Raw genomic sequence first — 17,502 nt, 5'->3', positions numbered from 1 at the left:
ATACCTGATGTAGCACTTCTGTCGGTAGGAGTTTTTGCCCTGGCACCAATGTCGTGACGCCTGCTGAAATAGCCCTCACACCCTCATTTGGCTTCCTCTTTGATGAAATGCTGGTTTCGCTGGTGCAGGGTGTAACGTAGATCCCGCGCTGGCCATGAATCCACTGAAGGCGATGCCATGACAATGAGCAAGTGTCAGCGACTCGGCAAAAACCTCATTTCCGCGCAAAAGATCGAAGTGTACGAAATGCAAACATCAAGCTGAGTGGTGAAAGATTCGTGTAGGGCTAAAAGTAATCGGAAAACTTCAGTTTAATACTAGAAACCCACTCGATTTAGTACAGCGACTGTCCGGATTCCGTTTCCACCAGAAAGTTGGCAGCTTGTGATTGGAAGCAGTTGTGGTTCTGACAACGCTTGGATGGGCATATTCGTGCATGTGGAATGTTGTGTTTGGTTGTTCGCAGCAGTTGTTAAGTGATTACGTGTGGATCTGGGCAATAAGGAGCTATTTAGGCACATACAATGGGCAGCAGCCGGTAAATTAGGTTCTTGGCCCTGCTCAGTTTTTTAATATGATCCATAAAGACCTTAAACATGCTTTTTCTGCCTTAGCGTATGTCGTGTTGTTAAGTACGTGTTGGATTCCACCTATCAAACATTTTGTTTTTTTGTTTCATTTGAGTGAAGGGTGAATGCTAATGCTGACCAGTTATTGTGCAGTACTAATAAGCTGCATAATAATCATCACTATCAATGAATCATTATTACGTCACGTACACTGCAGGCACTATGGGCACGCATGTTAATTTTAATTTGAGTGCTGTAATCATGAGCAGTAACTTTATGGTGTAAAATGCAAACCTAATGACAGCAGCCATGTGTGATGGTAACTTGCCTCTCACATTATGTAGTATGCTGGCAGCACAGATCTATAGCAGTGCGTACCCAAGAGTTTTATTGAGCAGATAAACAGCATATGCTGTGACTCAAAGTTCTGCAAGTAAATGCTTTAGATAAGGTGGTTTCAACCACCGTAAATTACAGCAGAAATGATCAGGTGAGTGTTTTATAACTACTGTGGTTTGTATAGCAGTGATGTTTGGCACAAAACATGAACTATATCTTTCTGCTGTCATTTCATTATGCAACTTGATACTGACCTTTCATTATCATTCTTTTTCACCATTATTGTGATGTAGGTTTTCTCCAATTTTTTTATAAGCCATGCACAAGCAAAATCCCAGAAGGCCCTTGGTGTCACTTGTTCATTGCTTCATTGCCAGAAGTAATTTTCCATTGATTGTCTCAGAAATGGTCACTGGATGAAAATAACAGTACAGTTTTTCAGGTCTTGGAATTCTCATTGTGTGGCATAAGCACATTCCAGTGTCAATATGGACATTGATGAAGTCTTCTCCCATATTGGGGAGTTTGGACCAGCTCAAAAGAAGTATGTGCTGGTGATATCCTTAGCCCAGGTATACATAGCATCAATTAATTTAAATATGGAATTTACAGGTGAGTTATTGTGCATAACAAATGGAAAGGTTGCTGAATCAGTTATTTAAATTTAGCTGATTTGTGCTGTGAATACATTCAGAGATGACATGAATGTATATGCCAGCTTGGTTCTGACCACACTTGAAGCCATGATGTAACTATTGATTTCCTGGAGGCCTCAGTTGCATCACATGCCTTACATTGTGTACTTCCTCAGTTTATGTCACTGTGTGAGGACTGGTGACTTAAATGGTCGTGGGTCACCACTGTCTGTGCAAAAATTAGTGTTTGTGTGTGCCATTCAATGCACTTCTTTTATAGCCTTTGCTCCTGAGTTTGAGTGCTACCCCTAGTGAAGATGGCTGCAGCTCCTTTGCTTAATGCATGTCCTGACAATGAAGCAGCCAAGTGTGCCAGATTAGTCTACAACTCAACACTACTCAACTATTGTCACAGAGGTGGGTATGTTGTGTGATGCACACAGCTAAGTTCTGATGTATGGGTCATTAATGAAGCATGGAGCCTGGATTACCACACACATTTTAGCTGGATAATAGTAGTAATCAAATACAGAGGCTCCCAGACAATTGAAAAGTTCACAGGTATTTGACTTCATCTGCATCAATTTCCATTGACTAATTGTTGCCCAGCACCATTCCACTAGATGACAATCTGTGATCTTTCCCTGTTGCAGTGGAACCTGGTGTGTGACCAGGCCTACCGTGCCAAGGGCTGCCAGTCAGCCTTCATGGCTGGCCTGATGGTGGGCACCACTAATGGGTCCACTGGCGGACAAGGTGGGCCGCCTGCGCACCATAGCTGCCTGCCTGCTGGTGCTGCTGGCCTGTTTCGGAGGCAGCATGGCCGCACCCACCTTTGATGTGTTCCTGGTACTCAGGTGAGGAACGGTTAGCAGACCAGGCATCCGTCCTCTGGCATCGGTTTGACATCTGCCCGACCGCTCACCACCGTCGTCGTTTCATAGGCCGCTGTCTGAGCACACCCCTGTGCTGTCTCTCCACCACGTGGATCAGGCTTGTTACCACTATGGTCGGAACTCACTGGGACACTGCTGGAGCTAGCCTGCCCATGGGCTGGGGTCGATGCTCGCCAGTGCTGAGGAGCTCATGCATCCCAGTCTGGGACGATCCATGGTTAGTTGCTGGCGTCTGTTGGCCCTTGGTCTTCCGGGTTTGCGGTGGGCGACCCTCGTCTGTCGGCGACCTGCGGGCACATCTGTGACATTTCTGTGTACATACAGCATGGTCTTACCCCCCACCGTGATCTCCGTCAATCTCTGTGTGCTCCCCTTGGGCTGTGGCTGTTACTTGTGTGTGGTCCACCGGACGTTTTCTTTTTTTCCTCACACGGTCCGCAACGCTGCTCAGGGAAGCTGCCGTAGCTGGTACGCGCGACTCTGCTTGTCAGTGCTTTCCCTCTGGCTCCCTCCATTGTGTTCTGCGGACGGCCTGGCATTGGTGCCCCACCCCCCACACTGTCCGCTGGTAACTCTCAAGCTAGCGAGACGTCGGAACGGGCATGCGTTGCCCATCAAGATGGGACTCCAACTGTTCATTTTGTGCAACTGTGATGACGCGCGTTACGATCGTGTCGATTCGTTCTGTTTTGGCGGTAGCTGGATATGCTATCCCTTCGTGGAGGCCTCTGTCATGCACGGATGGTCGCGTTGCGGGATCGGGATGGCCTGGTTTGGAATAACGAGGCACTTTGCTGAGTTTGAAGACCTTCTGTGAATCTGAATGATCCTGATCTGGAAAAGGAGGTCTATCTATGATCAGTAGACTCTGCTGCAACAGAAGGTTTTTGGATTGGGGGCCTTTGCGGGATCGAAAATATCCCTGTGTTGGTCAGAAGGCCCCAATCTGAATTGTCAATTGTCGATGCTTCTTTGCATGGATATGATACATGTAACAATGTATTAAGGAGATATGTATCCCCTTTCCCCCTTGAGTACGATACTTCCCAGAAGGTCCCCCTTGTGAAGGGGCTCCCTGTTGTCCGGGAGGCCCCTGAAAAGTTCTGCCTCCTATCTCAAAATCCTTGGCGCGCCCCTCACTCCGACTCACCTGGACATTGACGGGGAAACGAGCCCGCCTTGGCTGACGGCTCAATGAAAATTCGAACTGCATGGTGGCAGGGTCGGCACCAACTCCCCGCACAGTCAAACACAGATGGCGCAATATGACCTTTGAGGCCGACGCACCCTAAATCCCCAATCGTCGTTATCATCGTCAAACACAGATATCCATGCAGCGAGTTATCACTTATCGAGGTCACCTTAAACGCCAACGGCCATCTTGTTTCTGCTGATGGGAAATTATTTTTGGAGCCAGCTGGAATCGAGGCCTTGAATAATAGGTTGGCAATGTATGTATGTGTGTGTGTGATGGGGGGAGGGAAATATGGAAGAAAGACCATAAGAATAAACCGTAAATGAACTTCTGAGCTCAGATTCGCTCCAGTCTTGTACCATAACGCTGATCGGAAAACCAACTCCATGTATTGTCTGCAAAATTACAGGTGAATTGAGCCACGCGTAAAAGAGATATGTTTGTCATGTTCCCGGCATCTACACAGTCCAGCCGTGGTTTCCTTTGACTGATCTACTTCGTCCGCAATTTCTCGAGTGATCGCAAAACTGTATTTAGTGCACCACGATCGATTTTAAGTTCATAAGGTTCGCGTGATGCTCACGATTTTATTTGGGTGCGGCATAATTGGCTTCAGGTCTCGGGGATAAACGAATGCTAATGGGTAGCTGCAGACTTTGTATGACACGAGACGCCCAATACTGCCGCGCTGGCGCTTAAACGCTATTATCATGCATGGAAACGTTATCCAGCAGGTGCGAACAGGTTCGATTTTTCTTGCCATTTCCTCAGTTACTTTACGTTTTGCAACGAAATTTCAGAGGAGAAACATTCGGAAGAAAACAGCGTAAAACGCTTGTTCAGGCTGAAAGCCAAAGTAACGCCTTCACTTCAGGCTATTTGACGGTAATGCCGAGGCTAGTAATACAACTCAGGCCATAAATTTTAACAGATTTTAACATGGTCAGACGAAAATGGTAGCAAGCTTGCCCCCCTCCCGCCACAGTCACCTTTCTACAAATGTTCATCATAAGGATGAATATGTTTTTTAGGAATGGGGTTAATTAGTTTTGTTTAGTTCCGTGAAAAGGTTTGTCTGGTCTTCTCTTCCTTCATTTTCATTTTGATTTTAGATGTTTGCACGCCTTGCAGCTCTGAATTGTTTTAATATCATGCTGGCAACGTATTATTTTGTTCGCCAACAGTGAGCTCTTAGCAGCCCCCCCTCTCCCCACTGCAGAAATAGAACGATAAGAAAGGATGAGGGGGCATTGAATATTTTCCTGTTCTGCAAAGAACCGTTGCGCGTGTACAGCTGGACATTAGCTGAAGAAACCACTAGGAGGGCTGGTTCGACGATACATTACCAAATCCTTTGACCTAGCAAGCAATCACCTGCCGCTATTGGATTGCCATTGTGATTTGGACGGAAAATCTGTGGTTGCATGCGCCACGCCATTAAATGGCTTCCTTAAAAAATTCTATGAAATTACCCGCCACACTTTTAACACATAACATCGCAAGGCAGAGCAGTAAATGCTGTTCTATCGGAGTATGTTTATTGACCTGAAGTACACTCGAACATGGCTGTTTTCATCCACCCAGGCGAAATATTCGGTTCATGGTATTTATTTTCATTTTGATCAGAATGTGTTCTTGGGGGCAGGGTAATGTCTGTCACATCGGGGACATTACTTCCCCCCTCCCCCTCCCCCCCCCCCCCCCACCCTCCGCCCTTTCCCAGTTGACATGTCATCCGAGGCCTTGGTGCTCTGGTGAAATTAACGTGTCCTGAATTCCAGCCATCAATTTGGGCCTGACATGGTCAACAAATCGAGAAAATGCGCGTGCGCTGGCCTAACATATTTTTGTTTGTGCACAGCTTCCTGCTAAGTCTGGATCGCAGCCATGAGAAGTGTGAGATGGGATTTGTATTGAAACATCCAGAGGTGGTAGCGTCCAATGGTCAAACGGTCCAAAACTGCAGCACGTGCTTATAACATCAAACGTCCCATGTCCGTGGACTGGACAAATCATAACATTCAAGCTTGCAGCATCCAAAAATGCAACATCCAAAGTTCATAACGTCCAGGGTTCATGACGTCCAAAGGTTGAAGAACTACAGTGTCGATTAAAGCGTATCAACTGGACATCGTAATCGCTAGATGTTTTCAGCATTGGATGATGTGACTTTGGACGCTGCGAGCTCGTATGCTATGAGCTCCTCCCATAGGCCGGCATTGGACGCATTTGTATGTTATGAACGCTGGATGTTGCGATTTTGGATGATAATAGAAGCACTGGACGCTGCTATCTTAGACGTTGTGATGGTTCCCCGTAAGGTGCTTGTTCTTGTCCGTATTGTTTTCTGCCCTTGCACACGGTGTGATATGCATTCTGGGTGCTGTAGGTAGTATAGGTGTTTGTTCTGTATGCTTGTATTACTTATAGCCATTGCGTCACCAAAGCCTGACTGCACTGCTCCAGGTTGGAGATAAGACCCTTGTCTTGTCGCATGTTTGTCTGTGCAGTCGAAAGTGTCTGCCGGTGAATATTCCATTGAACGAATCCGGTGTCGACATGCTTGAAAGGCCCGCACGTTCTTGCGTTATGCATCAAAAGAACGCATTTTTACTTACGTTGTGCACCGAAAGCATGCGTATTTACTTACATGGTGTTTTGTAAATATGTGTGTTTACTGATGTTTTTGCATGAAGTAGGCGTATTTTTATGTTATGTATCGGAAAAACTACCAACGTTAGTTCGAGAGCATGGAATGCGCGGTCTGTGACCGTTCGCAACTCATTCCCAGTATCCCGTTGAAGCCAGATGATCTGTCTCTGTATATATCTGTATCTGTATATATATATATATATATTATATATATATATATTATATATATATATATAGGGTCGGGGAACACTTTCCTCTTAAGTTATTTTGATTTTGTCTATTTGAATAATAAAGCCATTGCTTAAATTGCAGGTTGCCCGCCAATACGTATTATCTCTATCATAGTCCTTGTTTTGTTACTTGAGTTCAGTGTTCTCGCTTTCTATACATTTATTTTATCGACATCTTAATCTAGCATTATCCCGTATCTCGCCGTCGGGTTTCCCATGTTTGTATAACCCTTTCGAATAGTTCCCGCGCGTTTTCAGTCTCGCCGGTTGACCCGCGGATTACCCACTGATTTCACTCGTTCCTGATGCAGTCGCGTGCTCCCCAACGGTTTGTTCCTGTATTCTAACCTGCCCATCACCCCGCGCCAGACCTTTCTTTCCTCACCCTGCGGGTTTGCTGCAGACTGCCTGCGTCTCTTCGTCTGCCTTCAAATGAACCCCTTCAAATTCAAACCATCCGCTGGCCCGCGCTTCACTGCCAGGTTCCTGTCACCCTCCATGAGCTGGTCGCTCCGGGCCGCGCCCGCCCCCTGCCACCCTGCCCCGTCCGACTCGACCCGACTGCTCGCTGACCGCCGGCGGCCGCCCCGCGACAGGTTCGTCTCCGGCTCTGTCACCATCGGCATGATCTTGTCCACGTTCGTGCTGGCCTCGGAGGTGGTGGGCGCCTCCCAGCGCGCCTTCTGCGGCAATCTGATGAGCGTCATGTTCGCGCTGGGCATCCCCGTCCTGTCGGCGGCGGCTAGCCTCATCCACAGCTGGCGCCACCTCTACTTGCTCTTCACGCTGTTCGGCTGCGCGTACTTCAGCGCTTACTTGTGAGTGTCTGTCCAGCGGTAGGCCTGCCCGGAAGGAATGCTCAGATGCCGCAGATGTCGATGTTGCGGCAGCCCGCTTGGATGCTGGGCGTGTAGGCGCAGGGCGTGAATTTTTCAACCTGATCTGTGTTAGTCGCCGTGCACTGGTGTGTTTGTACCAGCTATCTTGCGCCATGGCATGATAACAGATGTCATGATTTATGGAATGTCGTAATGATCGTTGTGTTTTGTATGACTGTAATGCACACACACATTGTGGATGGGATTCGGTGCAGTTCACAAAGGTTTTATGTACGTTGCGTCCAGTGATCATGGCGATTACCGGTGGTCTTTTGATGGATCCTTGCCCGACCCAGCTACCTGCTGGAGAGTCCCACTGGCTGACACTGATCCTCCCTGACCCAGCTACCTGCCGGAGAGTCCGCGCTGGCTGACACTGATCCTCCCTGACCCAGCTACCTGCTTGAGAGTCCCACTGGCTGGCACTGATCCTCCCTGACTCCCTGACCCAGCTACCTGCCGTAGAGTCCCGCTTGCTGACGCTGGCCCTCTCTTAACCCAGCTGCCTGCTGGAGGGTCCCACTGGCTGACACTGATCCTCCCTGACCCAGGTACCTGCTGGAGAGCCCCACGGGCTGACACTGACACTCCCTTGACCCAGCTACCTGCCGCAGAGTCCTGCTGGCTGACACTGACCCTCCCTGACCCAGCTACCTGCCGGAGAGTCCGCGCTGGCTGCTGCTGAAGGGTCGGGAGGAGGCGGCGCTGCGCGTGCTGCAGCGCATCGCCCGGTGTAACGGCACCACGCTGCCGGCCGGGCTTAAGCTGCGCTCGGCCGCGCCACGCGCTGCACCTGTCGCCGAAGGCGTTTGCTCCCTTTTCAAGTACCGCAAAGTGGCTGTCTGGACGCTGGTCATGATGTTCTCGTGGTGAGTGCCCTACCGTTGATGCTCTGGCGAGCTTGGTCGTGGCGGTTTTGTTCGTGTTGTTTTGGTTTTGGTGGATATCTCCGCCTCTAGATGAGAGCAGGATTCGCAGGAGCTCATCGAGCAGTCTGTAGTGGCAAAAGCTTTAGAGAACCACTAGGATGTATGATCTTGTAGCGTGCGATACTCACTAACCGCCTTCCGTGCGGGCTTCAGGTTCACCAACAACCTGTGTTACTACGGCCTGACGTCGGCTTCGGCCACCATGGGCAGCGACCGCTTCACGTCAGTGGCGCTGAGCGGCCTCATCGAGCTGCCGGCCTACGCCATCGTGATGCTGGTGCTGAACAGGTGGGCGCGCCAGCCCGCTCCGGGCAGCCGAGGCACGTCGACAGCCCGCTTCTGTGGTCGGGCGGCAGGCGGGGGCGGGAGTCTGTCAGCAGACGGACAGGACCGTCCGCAGCCTGTCGGTTGGTGTGCGCGTCCGCGTGCGGCGGAGGGGGGGGGGGGGGTCGGCCGTGCGGTGTGGCACCTGACCTCCCGGTATCGTGACTTGTCCTGCTGCGGGACGCGTGCCAGGGGCTCTTGTGGGCCCGGCCTGATGTGCCTCCTCGTCCTCCCTCCGCAAGCTGAACTTGTTGGTGTTGACCCGTGTAGATCTGAACTGACCCGTAGCGCGCCGCCGAGGGACACAGCCGTCTGTGCTGACCTTCGTTGCCCGGTCATTCCCCTGCCTCGCCCGGAGTAGCGGTTGGCTGATCCGTGCTGGCCGAATAACGGCAACATGTTGAGCGGCGTGGTGTGTACGCTGTGCTGAGCGCCGGCCGGTGTGCGCAGGGTCGGTCGCCGCACGCCCCTCTGTGGCTTCATGCTGCTAGGCGGCGGCTGCTGTCTGGGCATCATGGGCCTGCCGCACGGCGACGCCAGGCTCGCCCAGCTGCGCATGCTGCTCGGCCTGATCGGTGAGGGGCCAGCAGAGCGGTCACCACCACCGGAAGGGCCACACGAGCGCCAGGGGCACAGACCCGTGCAGTTCTCACATGTGTATCTTTTGGTTATTGAAAGCAAGCATGGCATCGCCGTGAATATTTGCGTTGGATAAGATGTACATGCCAGATGAGTGGCATGTACATCATGCCACATTATCACATTATCAAATCTGGAGAGGTAAGCGGGTCTATATCAGGTCTTTGATGGGAGGTTGGCCATCTGTCTTGGTCTACCCAGCTGTCTTAAATGTTGACAGGACCAGCTACTATACTATCTTGCATCATCTGCATCAGCTGTCCCCTCCCCTCCCCCCTTTCGTTTGGTGAATTTCTGAAATGAGCTTGTGTTGAGCAGTACTTGTTGCCCGAGCACTGGTCCCACCAACTGACCATGAAGTGGGCCCTGGTCCCTCCATCTGATTATGAAGTGAGCCCTTACCCTTTCATCTGACTGCGAAGTTCTCGATCAAACGAACAAGATTTTTGATGGGGCAAAAAGTTAACAAGTCGTAATGCTGGGAGCGGTCTGTCAGCCAGATGCGCCCAACCCTCGGACGTCACCGGAACCTCAGCGCGGTCGTGCTGCCACGGGCCGCGGGCCATCTTATTCTGGGGAAAATACTGAGCTCTTAAAGGGACTGGAGCCCATCACACCACGGATGGGTGAATACAACGTACAGGCGCTGTAACCAACTCAGCTGCCGGACCCACTCAGTCACAAAGATACCAACCATCATGAATCAGCTGTTTTGCGATCCATCCTGTTGAAAAAAATGCTCTTTTGGTTAAAAGTAGAAGGAACGTTTCACGTGTTTACGTGTATGTTTTGTGTCGCACGCTTGCGTTGCGTAATACCACACCAATATTGGTATTTTTGGTGATGACTAACCAGGCAGACGAGTCATCACTGAGCAGCCCGTACAGTTGCACTGTCCGCCGTCTAGATCAGAGCAGTGTGAGCACCGACTGATGGGTTCTTCGGTCTCTGCCTGCAGGCAAGCTGTGTGCGGCGGCAAGCTTCTCCGTGATCTCATCATCCACTCGGGCGAAATCTTCCCCACGTCTATCCGAAACACCGGCTTCGGTTTGGTCAACGTGTTTGCCCGCATTGGCGGCATCGTCTACCCGTTCATGGCCCTTCTGGTGGGTATACCCCGTCGTTGGCGTTTTCTGAGCTGTGACGAGGCCTTACGCCGTCCGACAGCTGATGGCTTTGCCGGAACTCAGTCGGGTTTTCAGTACTCGTCGGGCGAATGGTATAGGCACAGTTGCAGGATGGTGACTAGTGGAGGGCGTTTGTGATTAGTCAGCTGTTAACTAGAAACTCTTGTGTTGGTGTTTGCCCGCGCGTAAGAATGACTTGGTCGAGCCGCCTCCGGTCATGCGTCGTGGACAAGATTCACAATGGGCGGCACGGCTGCCTCTGGTCGTGCCGATGCGTGACCCCCAGGCGGCACCGGGTGCGGCGCTCAGACCTGACCCTGTGCCGGTGGTCGGTCTGGTGACTCCCACGCCGTCCGCCGCCCGCAGAACGACGTGATGGCCGACCTGCACTTCGCGGTGTTCGGTGCGCTGGCGGTCGGCTCAGGCCTGCTGAACCTGATGCTGCCGGAGACGCTGGGCCGCCCGCTGCCGGAGACGGTGGAGGAGCTGGCCGGCCAGACCGGCTCCGAGATGTACTCGCCGCTACGCCAGCTCGCCGACGACGAGGACGGCCACGAGCCGGCGGCGCACGGCGGCCGGCGGCGCGTCGTCAAGGCCGTGTGACGGGCTAGGGAGGCCTGTGAGGCCGGCCCCGGGTGACGGCGAGGCTCGCTCCGCCGACCGAAGAGTCGGCCGGTCGGAGTGGCGGCTGAGGAACCAAAGATCCCCTCCCCGACGGAGCGCGAAGGATCTTTGACGAGGGTCCAGCGATCAGCCTGATAGCTAAGCATTGGGGGTCTGTGTTGGAGGTCGATGTTCTCCCCGATCGAGAAGTAAGCACGTTTGGCGAAGAGTCTCCTATCCAACTGACATCGAAATGGGCCCACTTTCGGGGCCATTACTTGATGATGGTTCGTGGCTCATATATGAGCGTGTTTCTTTGGGAAGTTTTGCTGCGTGACGGATGCTAGATGTGCGGTGTTTATAGGTCAAGGCCGTTCTCCAAGGGGACCAACCATTTGCTGAGCTTCGTTTGCCGTCTGGCGGGGATTGATCAGCCAGACAAGTCGGGGAAGACGTGAAACCGAATCAGTGATCATATGTGCGGTGGAATCCCAAAACTGGCTCCTTCCGTGTGTAGTGGCGTCCAATCCTAACTCTTGGCACAGATCGACGAGCATGCTGTAGGTTGCATGGACAGGATAGAATAATGATCATTACATCCATGACACCTCAATAACGGACTGGGTCTGGAGCTGCTGTATGCTGGAAATAGAGGGATCGCCGTGATGAGCTAGGGTGGACAATAATCGTAACGAGCGTGACGGGTAATGATAGCAAAGTATTTCCACAAAAGGACCAAGTAGATCTAGGTGCCTGAGGCATGCGAGTATTTTTAGATATGCTAGATGAAACGTTGTCCTTCTTATCGTGAGTTCTTGCCTTTGGCTGTGAGCGTAGTTATTAGTATAAATTACCGCAAGAACTTATCCTTGCAGTGCTTTACAGCTATTTGATGATAGTTCATTGCCCTATTGTATCGTGTGAGTGGCTCGCTCTTGCTTGGAACAAGGGGATAAATGCTGCGTCCACGTGAGCTCCTCAGATTCCTCATGCGCGTCGGATTAGATGCAGAGTAACTTTCCGTTCATTTCTTGACCTGACGTCGGCAACTTATGTTCCTTCCCTGAGCCGTGGCGGGGAGGTCAGCCTGGTTGGTCGATCTGTTCCACTTGGCGTCTGCTTACCGGTCAGCGGTGCGGAGTATCGATCATGTGCTGACTTCTCTGCTGCTGTTTGAACCTCTGAATTGCCGACACAGAATCCCGCAGCGAAAGTGTGTGAACATCACACGTATGTTCGTGACGTGATGTGTGAAATCAAAATACGTCAGTGCGACAGCGTTTATCCGCTGGGTGCACGAATACCTGAGCTGGACTGGACACCGATGGTGGTGTGATTGGATGTCAGCAGCTTTCGTAATTGGAAAAGCTATATTCCAGTGGCTGGGCACCGCTCTTCCAACGCTGCTTCATAGTGCTTGCGGTAATTTAAGCTATGTTTGGGTGCATGGTTTCCCTCCCACTGTGGTCGTGTTCATGAGCTAACTATTTTTGGGTGCATTGCTTTCCATTGTGTTCGTTCTCGTGTGCTGAGTTAGCCATGGAGTGTATGCGGGCTTGTGGACAGCCGAGCAGCCGTTTTACATATTGTTTGCGTGGTGGAGGTATTGCGGACGTCGGGGTGTCCTTATAGGCCTGCTCTTGCTGCATCTCCATCCCCTGACTACCCGGACGGCTGCTAATGTATCGACACCGTCACCCGTGCGATGCCGTATCGTTGTAATCTTGTAGCAAGTGCCTTGCTGGTTCCAGGTGCGCTGCAACATTTTGTGAAACTGCTTTGCCCTGCAGTAACAACGAGCAATTGGCATATGGCTGTTACCACGCATAAATCGAGGGGCGGGATCACTGGACATTACGTCTGTGTTGCGCCGTGAGGTCTTCTTCCGTCCGTGGACTGGGCTGATTGTGTGCAGCGCTGCCTCCGAGGGTGGCTGACGCGGACGCCACGTGTTCCGCCGGACCGCGCGCTGTGCCGTGCTGGCCTCCAGGGGCTCCGATCGCGTGCGGTGGAGGCGCCCCTCCGATCCTGCAATAAACGGGCCGTCCGGCCGCGCAGCACGGCGTGTTTGGCGAGCGTCGGGCCGGCGGCGGACGACGGGCCCGGTCTGACCGGCTGGCGGGTCGGGTCGGCCGGACCGGTGCTGGCGGGTCGGGTCGGCCAGGCCGGTGCTGTTGGGTCGGGTCGGCCGGACCGGTGCTGTTGGCTCGGGTCGGCCGGACCGGTGCTGTTAGCTCGGGTCGGCCGGACCGGCGCAGTGGGGCCCGACTGGCAGTGCTGGTGTGGCTCCCGGTTCGGCATGTACTACGCGCTGGTATCATGACGCTGCTGGTGAGTGCCCCTTCTCTCCCTCCACGCGCCTGTTGGGAGGGGAGGAGGGTAGGCTGACGCTGCCAGGGAGTAGCAGGGAGCAGAGTGGGACCCCATCCTGCGAGCGCACGGCCCGGGAGCTGCCTTTACCTCGTGATGTGTTAAAGTGCTCGTGGTATAGCATGCTGACGCAACTGGGTTCAGTTGGCTTATGAATCGTTTGTGTCTCCGCGTAACGAGATTGCGTCCTGTCAGCCATTTGCAACACACTCCAACTCCTGTTGAAATGGGTTTCACATTTCCGAATTGGCTTTATTTGAAAGCACGACCTGGACTGAGCACAGGTAACTCCCTGCGCTCTTTCCATCGCCCGGAGTTGTTGCGCTCTTCGCCGTTGCCCCCGTGACCTGACCGCGCTGCATGCCGTCGCTGCGACTGGGCTGCGCCGTTTGCTGCCGTTCCCTTGATATGACTGCGCGCTCTTCAGCAGCGGTGTTCCCGTCACGTGACGGCGCGCTCCAATGCCGCAGGCGGGGCCGGCACGCGGCCAGACGCTGTCAGAGCGCATCCTGTCGCTGTTCTTCCGGCACACGTGCGAGGATCTGCGCCACTCGCTGTTCGAAGTGAACGCGCTCAGTGACTGCTCCGAGGAGCTCGGTTGTCCGCTGAACCAGCACTGCGAGCCGTTCACCTGCCACGGACTGTTTGTGCACAGGTGAGCCGGCTCCCCGCCGCTTGCCGCTGCCGTGCACAGCACGTTAGTGCGTGGACACGATCGTGAAATGCGCACGGTATGTGGACGCGAAAACGCGTCCACGGGCCACGCAAGGCCCGTGCAATGCGGCAAGAAAGTGGAAGGCCTTTTGAATACTTCAGCGGCTGGGTCGTTGTTATGTTTTGTTGGCCGGGCGAGGTTAGTGGATTTGAATGGACAGATGAGAGGTGTCGAGAGTTTCCCCGATGCTAAAGACGTTTTTGGCCTGTGTGCGACACTACAGAGAACAGGCGCATTCTTGGCCCAGCGCTCAGTCTGCCTCACCTCATCACCCATCCCCCACCCCTCATTCTAAGGGTCAGGAAACCCCTCCCGACTGTGAGTCTGTGTGCCCGCGCTGACAGTGTCTTCCGCCGTCCAAGGTGCGTCGCCAACTTCGCCGAGCATGCCGCCTGCCAGCGTGGCTCCCAGTGCAGCTCGAACTTCTGCCACCCGACCAGCTCTACGTGCGAGGCGCGCGAGGGCGCCTGCCCGGAGGACATGCTGAACGCGGGCGGCACCTGCCTCGGCCTCTCGCCGTTCCGCGCCGCCTCCTGGTCGGACGCGCGGCCGCGTGCCCGGCGCTGTTCGGCGCCGGCGCCGCGCTCGTCTCGCCGCAGTCGCGCGCCGAGCAGCAGAACCTGCAGACGTTCTTGGTGCTGCGCCGCGCCGCCGCCGAACAGCCGTACATCGGCGTCTCGGACACGCAGACCGAGGGCGTGTTCCGCTTGGACGCGGACGGCTCGCGCATCGACGACGGCTTCAGCGCCTTCGCGGCGACCGAGCTGGCGCGGAACGACGAGTGGCTGAGCTGCGCCACGCAGCGGCCGGTGAGCCTGCAGCCTAGCGAGAACGGCTGGGCGCTGAGCCGGTGCGACGCCAGCCGACGCTTCGTGTGCCAGGCGGACCCGGCGTTCGGCGCCTGAGGCGGTCGCGGCGAGCGAGGCCGGGCCGGCGCGGCGGAGGAGAGGGCTGCAGGAGCGGAGGCCGGACTGGGCACGGCGGAGGAGAGGGCTGCAGGAGCGGAGGCCGGACCGAGCACGGCGGAGAGGGCTGCAGGAGCGGAGGCCGGGCCTGGCGCGGCGGAGGAGAGGGCTGCAGGAGTGGAGGTCGGACTGGGCGCGGCGGAGAGGGCTGCAGGAGCGGAGGCCGGGCCTGGCGCGGCGGAGGAGAGGGCTGCAGGATGGAGGTCGGACTGGGCGCGGCGGAGGAGAGGGCTGCAGGAGCGGAGGTCGGACTGGGCGCGGCGGAGAGGAGAGCTGCAGGAGCGGAGGCCGGACCGAGCGCGGCGGAGAGGGCTGCAGGAGCGGAGGTCGGACTGGGCGCGGCGGAGGAGGGGGCTGCGGGAGCGGAGGCCGGACTGAGCGCGGCGGAGGAGAAGGCTGTAGGGGCGAGTCCGGAGTGCTGCGCGAGACGGGCTGGCTCGGCGACAGGCTACGCTGGCGAAGCGCAGGGCAGAGCTGGCACGGAGGGAATGAGAAGTTTCTGTGGAGACAAGCGGCGAGGCTAGGGATGGAGCTGTGAGGGTCGCGGTATCTGTTAACCTCCACAGTAAACAGTGGCCCTCAGGAAAGCGTGGACAGCGTTCACTGTGCTTGACATGAAGAGTCAGAACGCCGCCATGAACAAAGTGATATGTCACTTTGCAGCTTTCAGTTCTCTGGAATGCTGCTGGCTCCGTTTCGCCAATAATGACACTGTCACGTACATGTCTTAACAGTGGGCTGCGGCGTCTACCTCTCAATCTAACATGTGTCGCAAGTTCCAACTCCCGAGGCAACTAGTTCCGTTGCAGCTTCAGAGATGACAGCCGCCAACGTTTTGATCGCTGGCGGGATGTCGCTGGTCGGTGGCTGGCGCGGTCTGGGGACAGAGTCGTACGCATGGCCTTGTGCGCATGTGCATGTGCGTACCTGACTCGTTCATTGGGATGTGCGCCACGTTGAAGGTTTATACCATTTCACTGATATTGTTATTCGTGCGTCGAAGGCAACACGGCTTAGTTTATTCGTAGGGCAGAGGTGAATGCACTGTATTTGATGTTTTGTTCTGTTCCTGTGGTATGTGACATGTCGAAATGTGTATTTACCAAAACTAACTTAACGAGCACATCTCTCCATAGACGTCGGGCTATATTCAGACCTTTAGCTGACTCTGCACCGAGTCCGAATCGACCAAAGAACCAACGAAATTCGGACTGAAAAGGCATAATTAATTGCTTTATTTGAATGACTCAGAGCATAAATGAACCACAGGTTGCATAATATTCGCCGCTTATCACGCCCTTAACGACAGACTGCGTGTGACAGAGCACGGCGTAACAAAGCGAAGATTCCACGCGCAAGGAATCAGGCCCCACGCGGGGAGTATGTATGCGGAAAATAGAACGCGACAAATATCGTGAGCTGGGGTTCTTAGTCTGGCAATAGTCTAGCTTACCTGTGGTACCGCCAGCACACCGTCAAGTGAGCGGCGGCTGTGACAAATCTCGTTTCAAGCCGCGTCTGTGATCACTTGAGCCCACGGTATATATATGTATATATAATATATATATATATATATATATATATATATATATATATATGTCAGTGATCGCCAGGAATGGCGGCCAGCCGCCTTCGACAACGGTTTGATACAAATTACTGTGATTTAAGAAGCCGGTAGTGAGTGGGTCGTGAAAACGACAAAGGTGATTATCATCATTATCGCATCATGGTCACAGGTTTAAAGCAACTTTCCCGTGCATTTGTCCAACCTGTTGGCATCGGTCGTGAAAGACGTGTGACTACAGTATCTTCATTATCAGTATCATCTGCATGGCGATAAGCAGTTGTGACATGTTCTGTCTCCGCGCTCGTCCCACAACGCCCAAGAGATCTTACTGGTACAGGCATATGTGCAAATCACAAGCCTAAGAATGCGTGTAATGTCCGTGAAATCGGTTGGGAACGAGGGTGTCGCGGACTGCAGACCCCTATTCTAAAAACACTTTACAGACCGTTATTCAACCGTGGCGGCGTGCTACCCATTTTAAGTCAGCGGCATTTGGTGGGCCAACATTTCAGGTCGGCAATGGATTGCGTTTGGCTAAGAATAAAAACCCTGGATAAGCACCCTACGGCTTTCATATTGTCACTGTTGTCAAAGCTGCCAACGCCTGCACGGATCAGCTGCCCACCCTGCTAGCTCACTAGACCTCACATCTCGAGTCGATTTTGGTGTTACCAGCGCCCACGGCGTCGCTGGGTGTCGTTTGAGGCGCCCTGGCCCCGCTCCGACCGCGATCCCTTACCGGTGACGTCACCTGACAAAGCCCCGATCGCTGCCGGTGGGGGCCGGACCGCAGCGCCGATGTCCGGTCCCAGCCGCCGGATGGCAGGACCCGCCGGTCAGACCGGTTCCCGCTCGACGTTAGCAGGCCG

At 53.9% G+C, this 17,502-nt stretch overlaps 1 protein-coding gene and 1 long non-coding RNA gene across 3 annotated transcripts; both read left to right on the top strand.

The window, feature by feature from the left end:
* Nucleotides 1–429: 429 nt before the first annotated feature.
* On the top strand, nt 430–1,851 carry LOC119094017 (uncharacterized). Of its 2 annotated transcripts, none has more exons than XR_005093740.1 (3): nt 430–538; nt 1,351–1,520; nt 1,824–1,851. It is a non-coding gene; the product is annotated as an uncharacterized LOC119094017 (long non-coding RNA). The 2 variants fall into 2 exon arrangements; XR_005093741.1 differs by having other exon boundaries at nt 430–632.
* Nucleotides 1,852–2,276: 425 nt separating this feature from the next.
* LOC119093397 (solute carrier family 22 member 15-like) lies at nt 2,277–15,006 on the top strand. Its single transcript, XM_037216352.1, has 11 exons — nt 2,277–2,400; nt 7,113–7,334; nt 7,740–7,761; nt 8,067–8,263; nt 8,477–8,611; nt 9,098–9,222; nt 10,245–10,273; nt 10,780–10,890; nt 13,857–14,041; nt 14,464–14,644; nt 14,701–15,006. Exons 1-11 carry the CDS (start codon nt 2,279–2,281, stop codon nt 15,004–15,006), a joined length of 1,635 nt encoding a protein of 544 aa, XP_037072247.1. The 5' UTR covers nt 2,277–2,278.
* Nucleotides 15,007–17,502: the final 2,496 nt, after the last annotated feature.

This window comes from Pollicipes pollicipes, unplaced genomic scaffold (genome assembly GCF_011947565.3).
Source record: "Pollicipes pollicipes isolate AB1234 unplaced genomic scaffold, Ppol_2.1 Scaffold_4002;HRSCAF=4701_pilon_pilon_pilon, whole genome shotgun sequence".
NCBI classification, from domain to species: domain Eukaryota; kingdom Metazoa; phylum Arthropoda; class Thecostraca; order Pollicipedomorpha; family Pollicipedidae; genus Pollicipes; species Pollicipes pollicipes.
The sequence above is the reverse complement of the archived record's forward strand: the minus strand, read 5'-3'. Positions and strand labels throughout refer to the sequence as shown.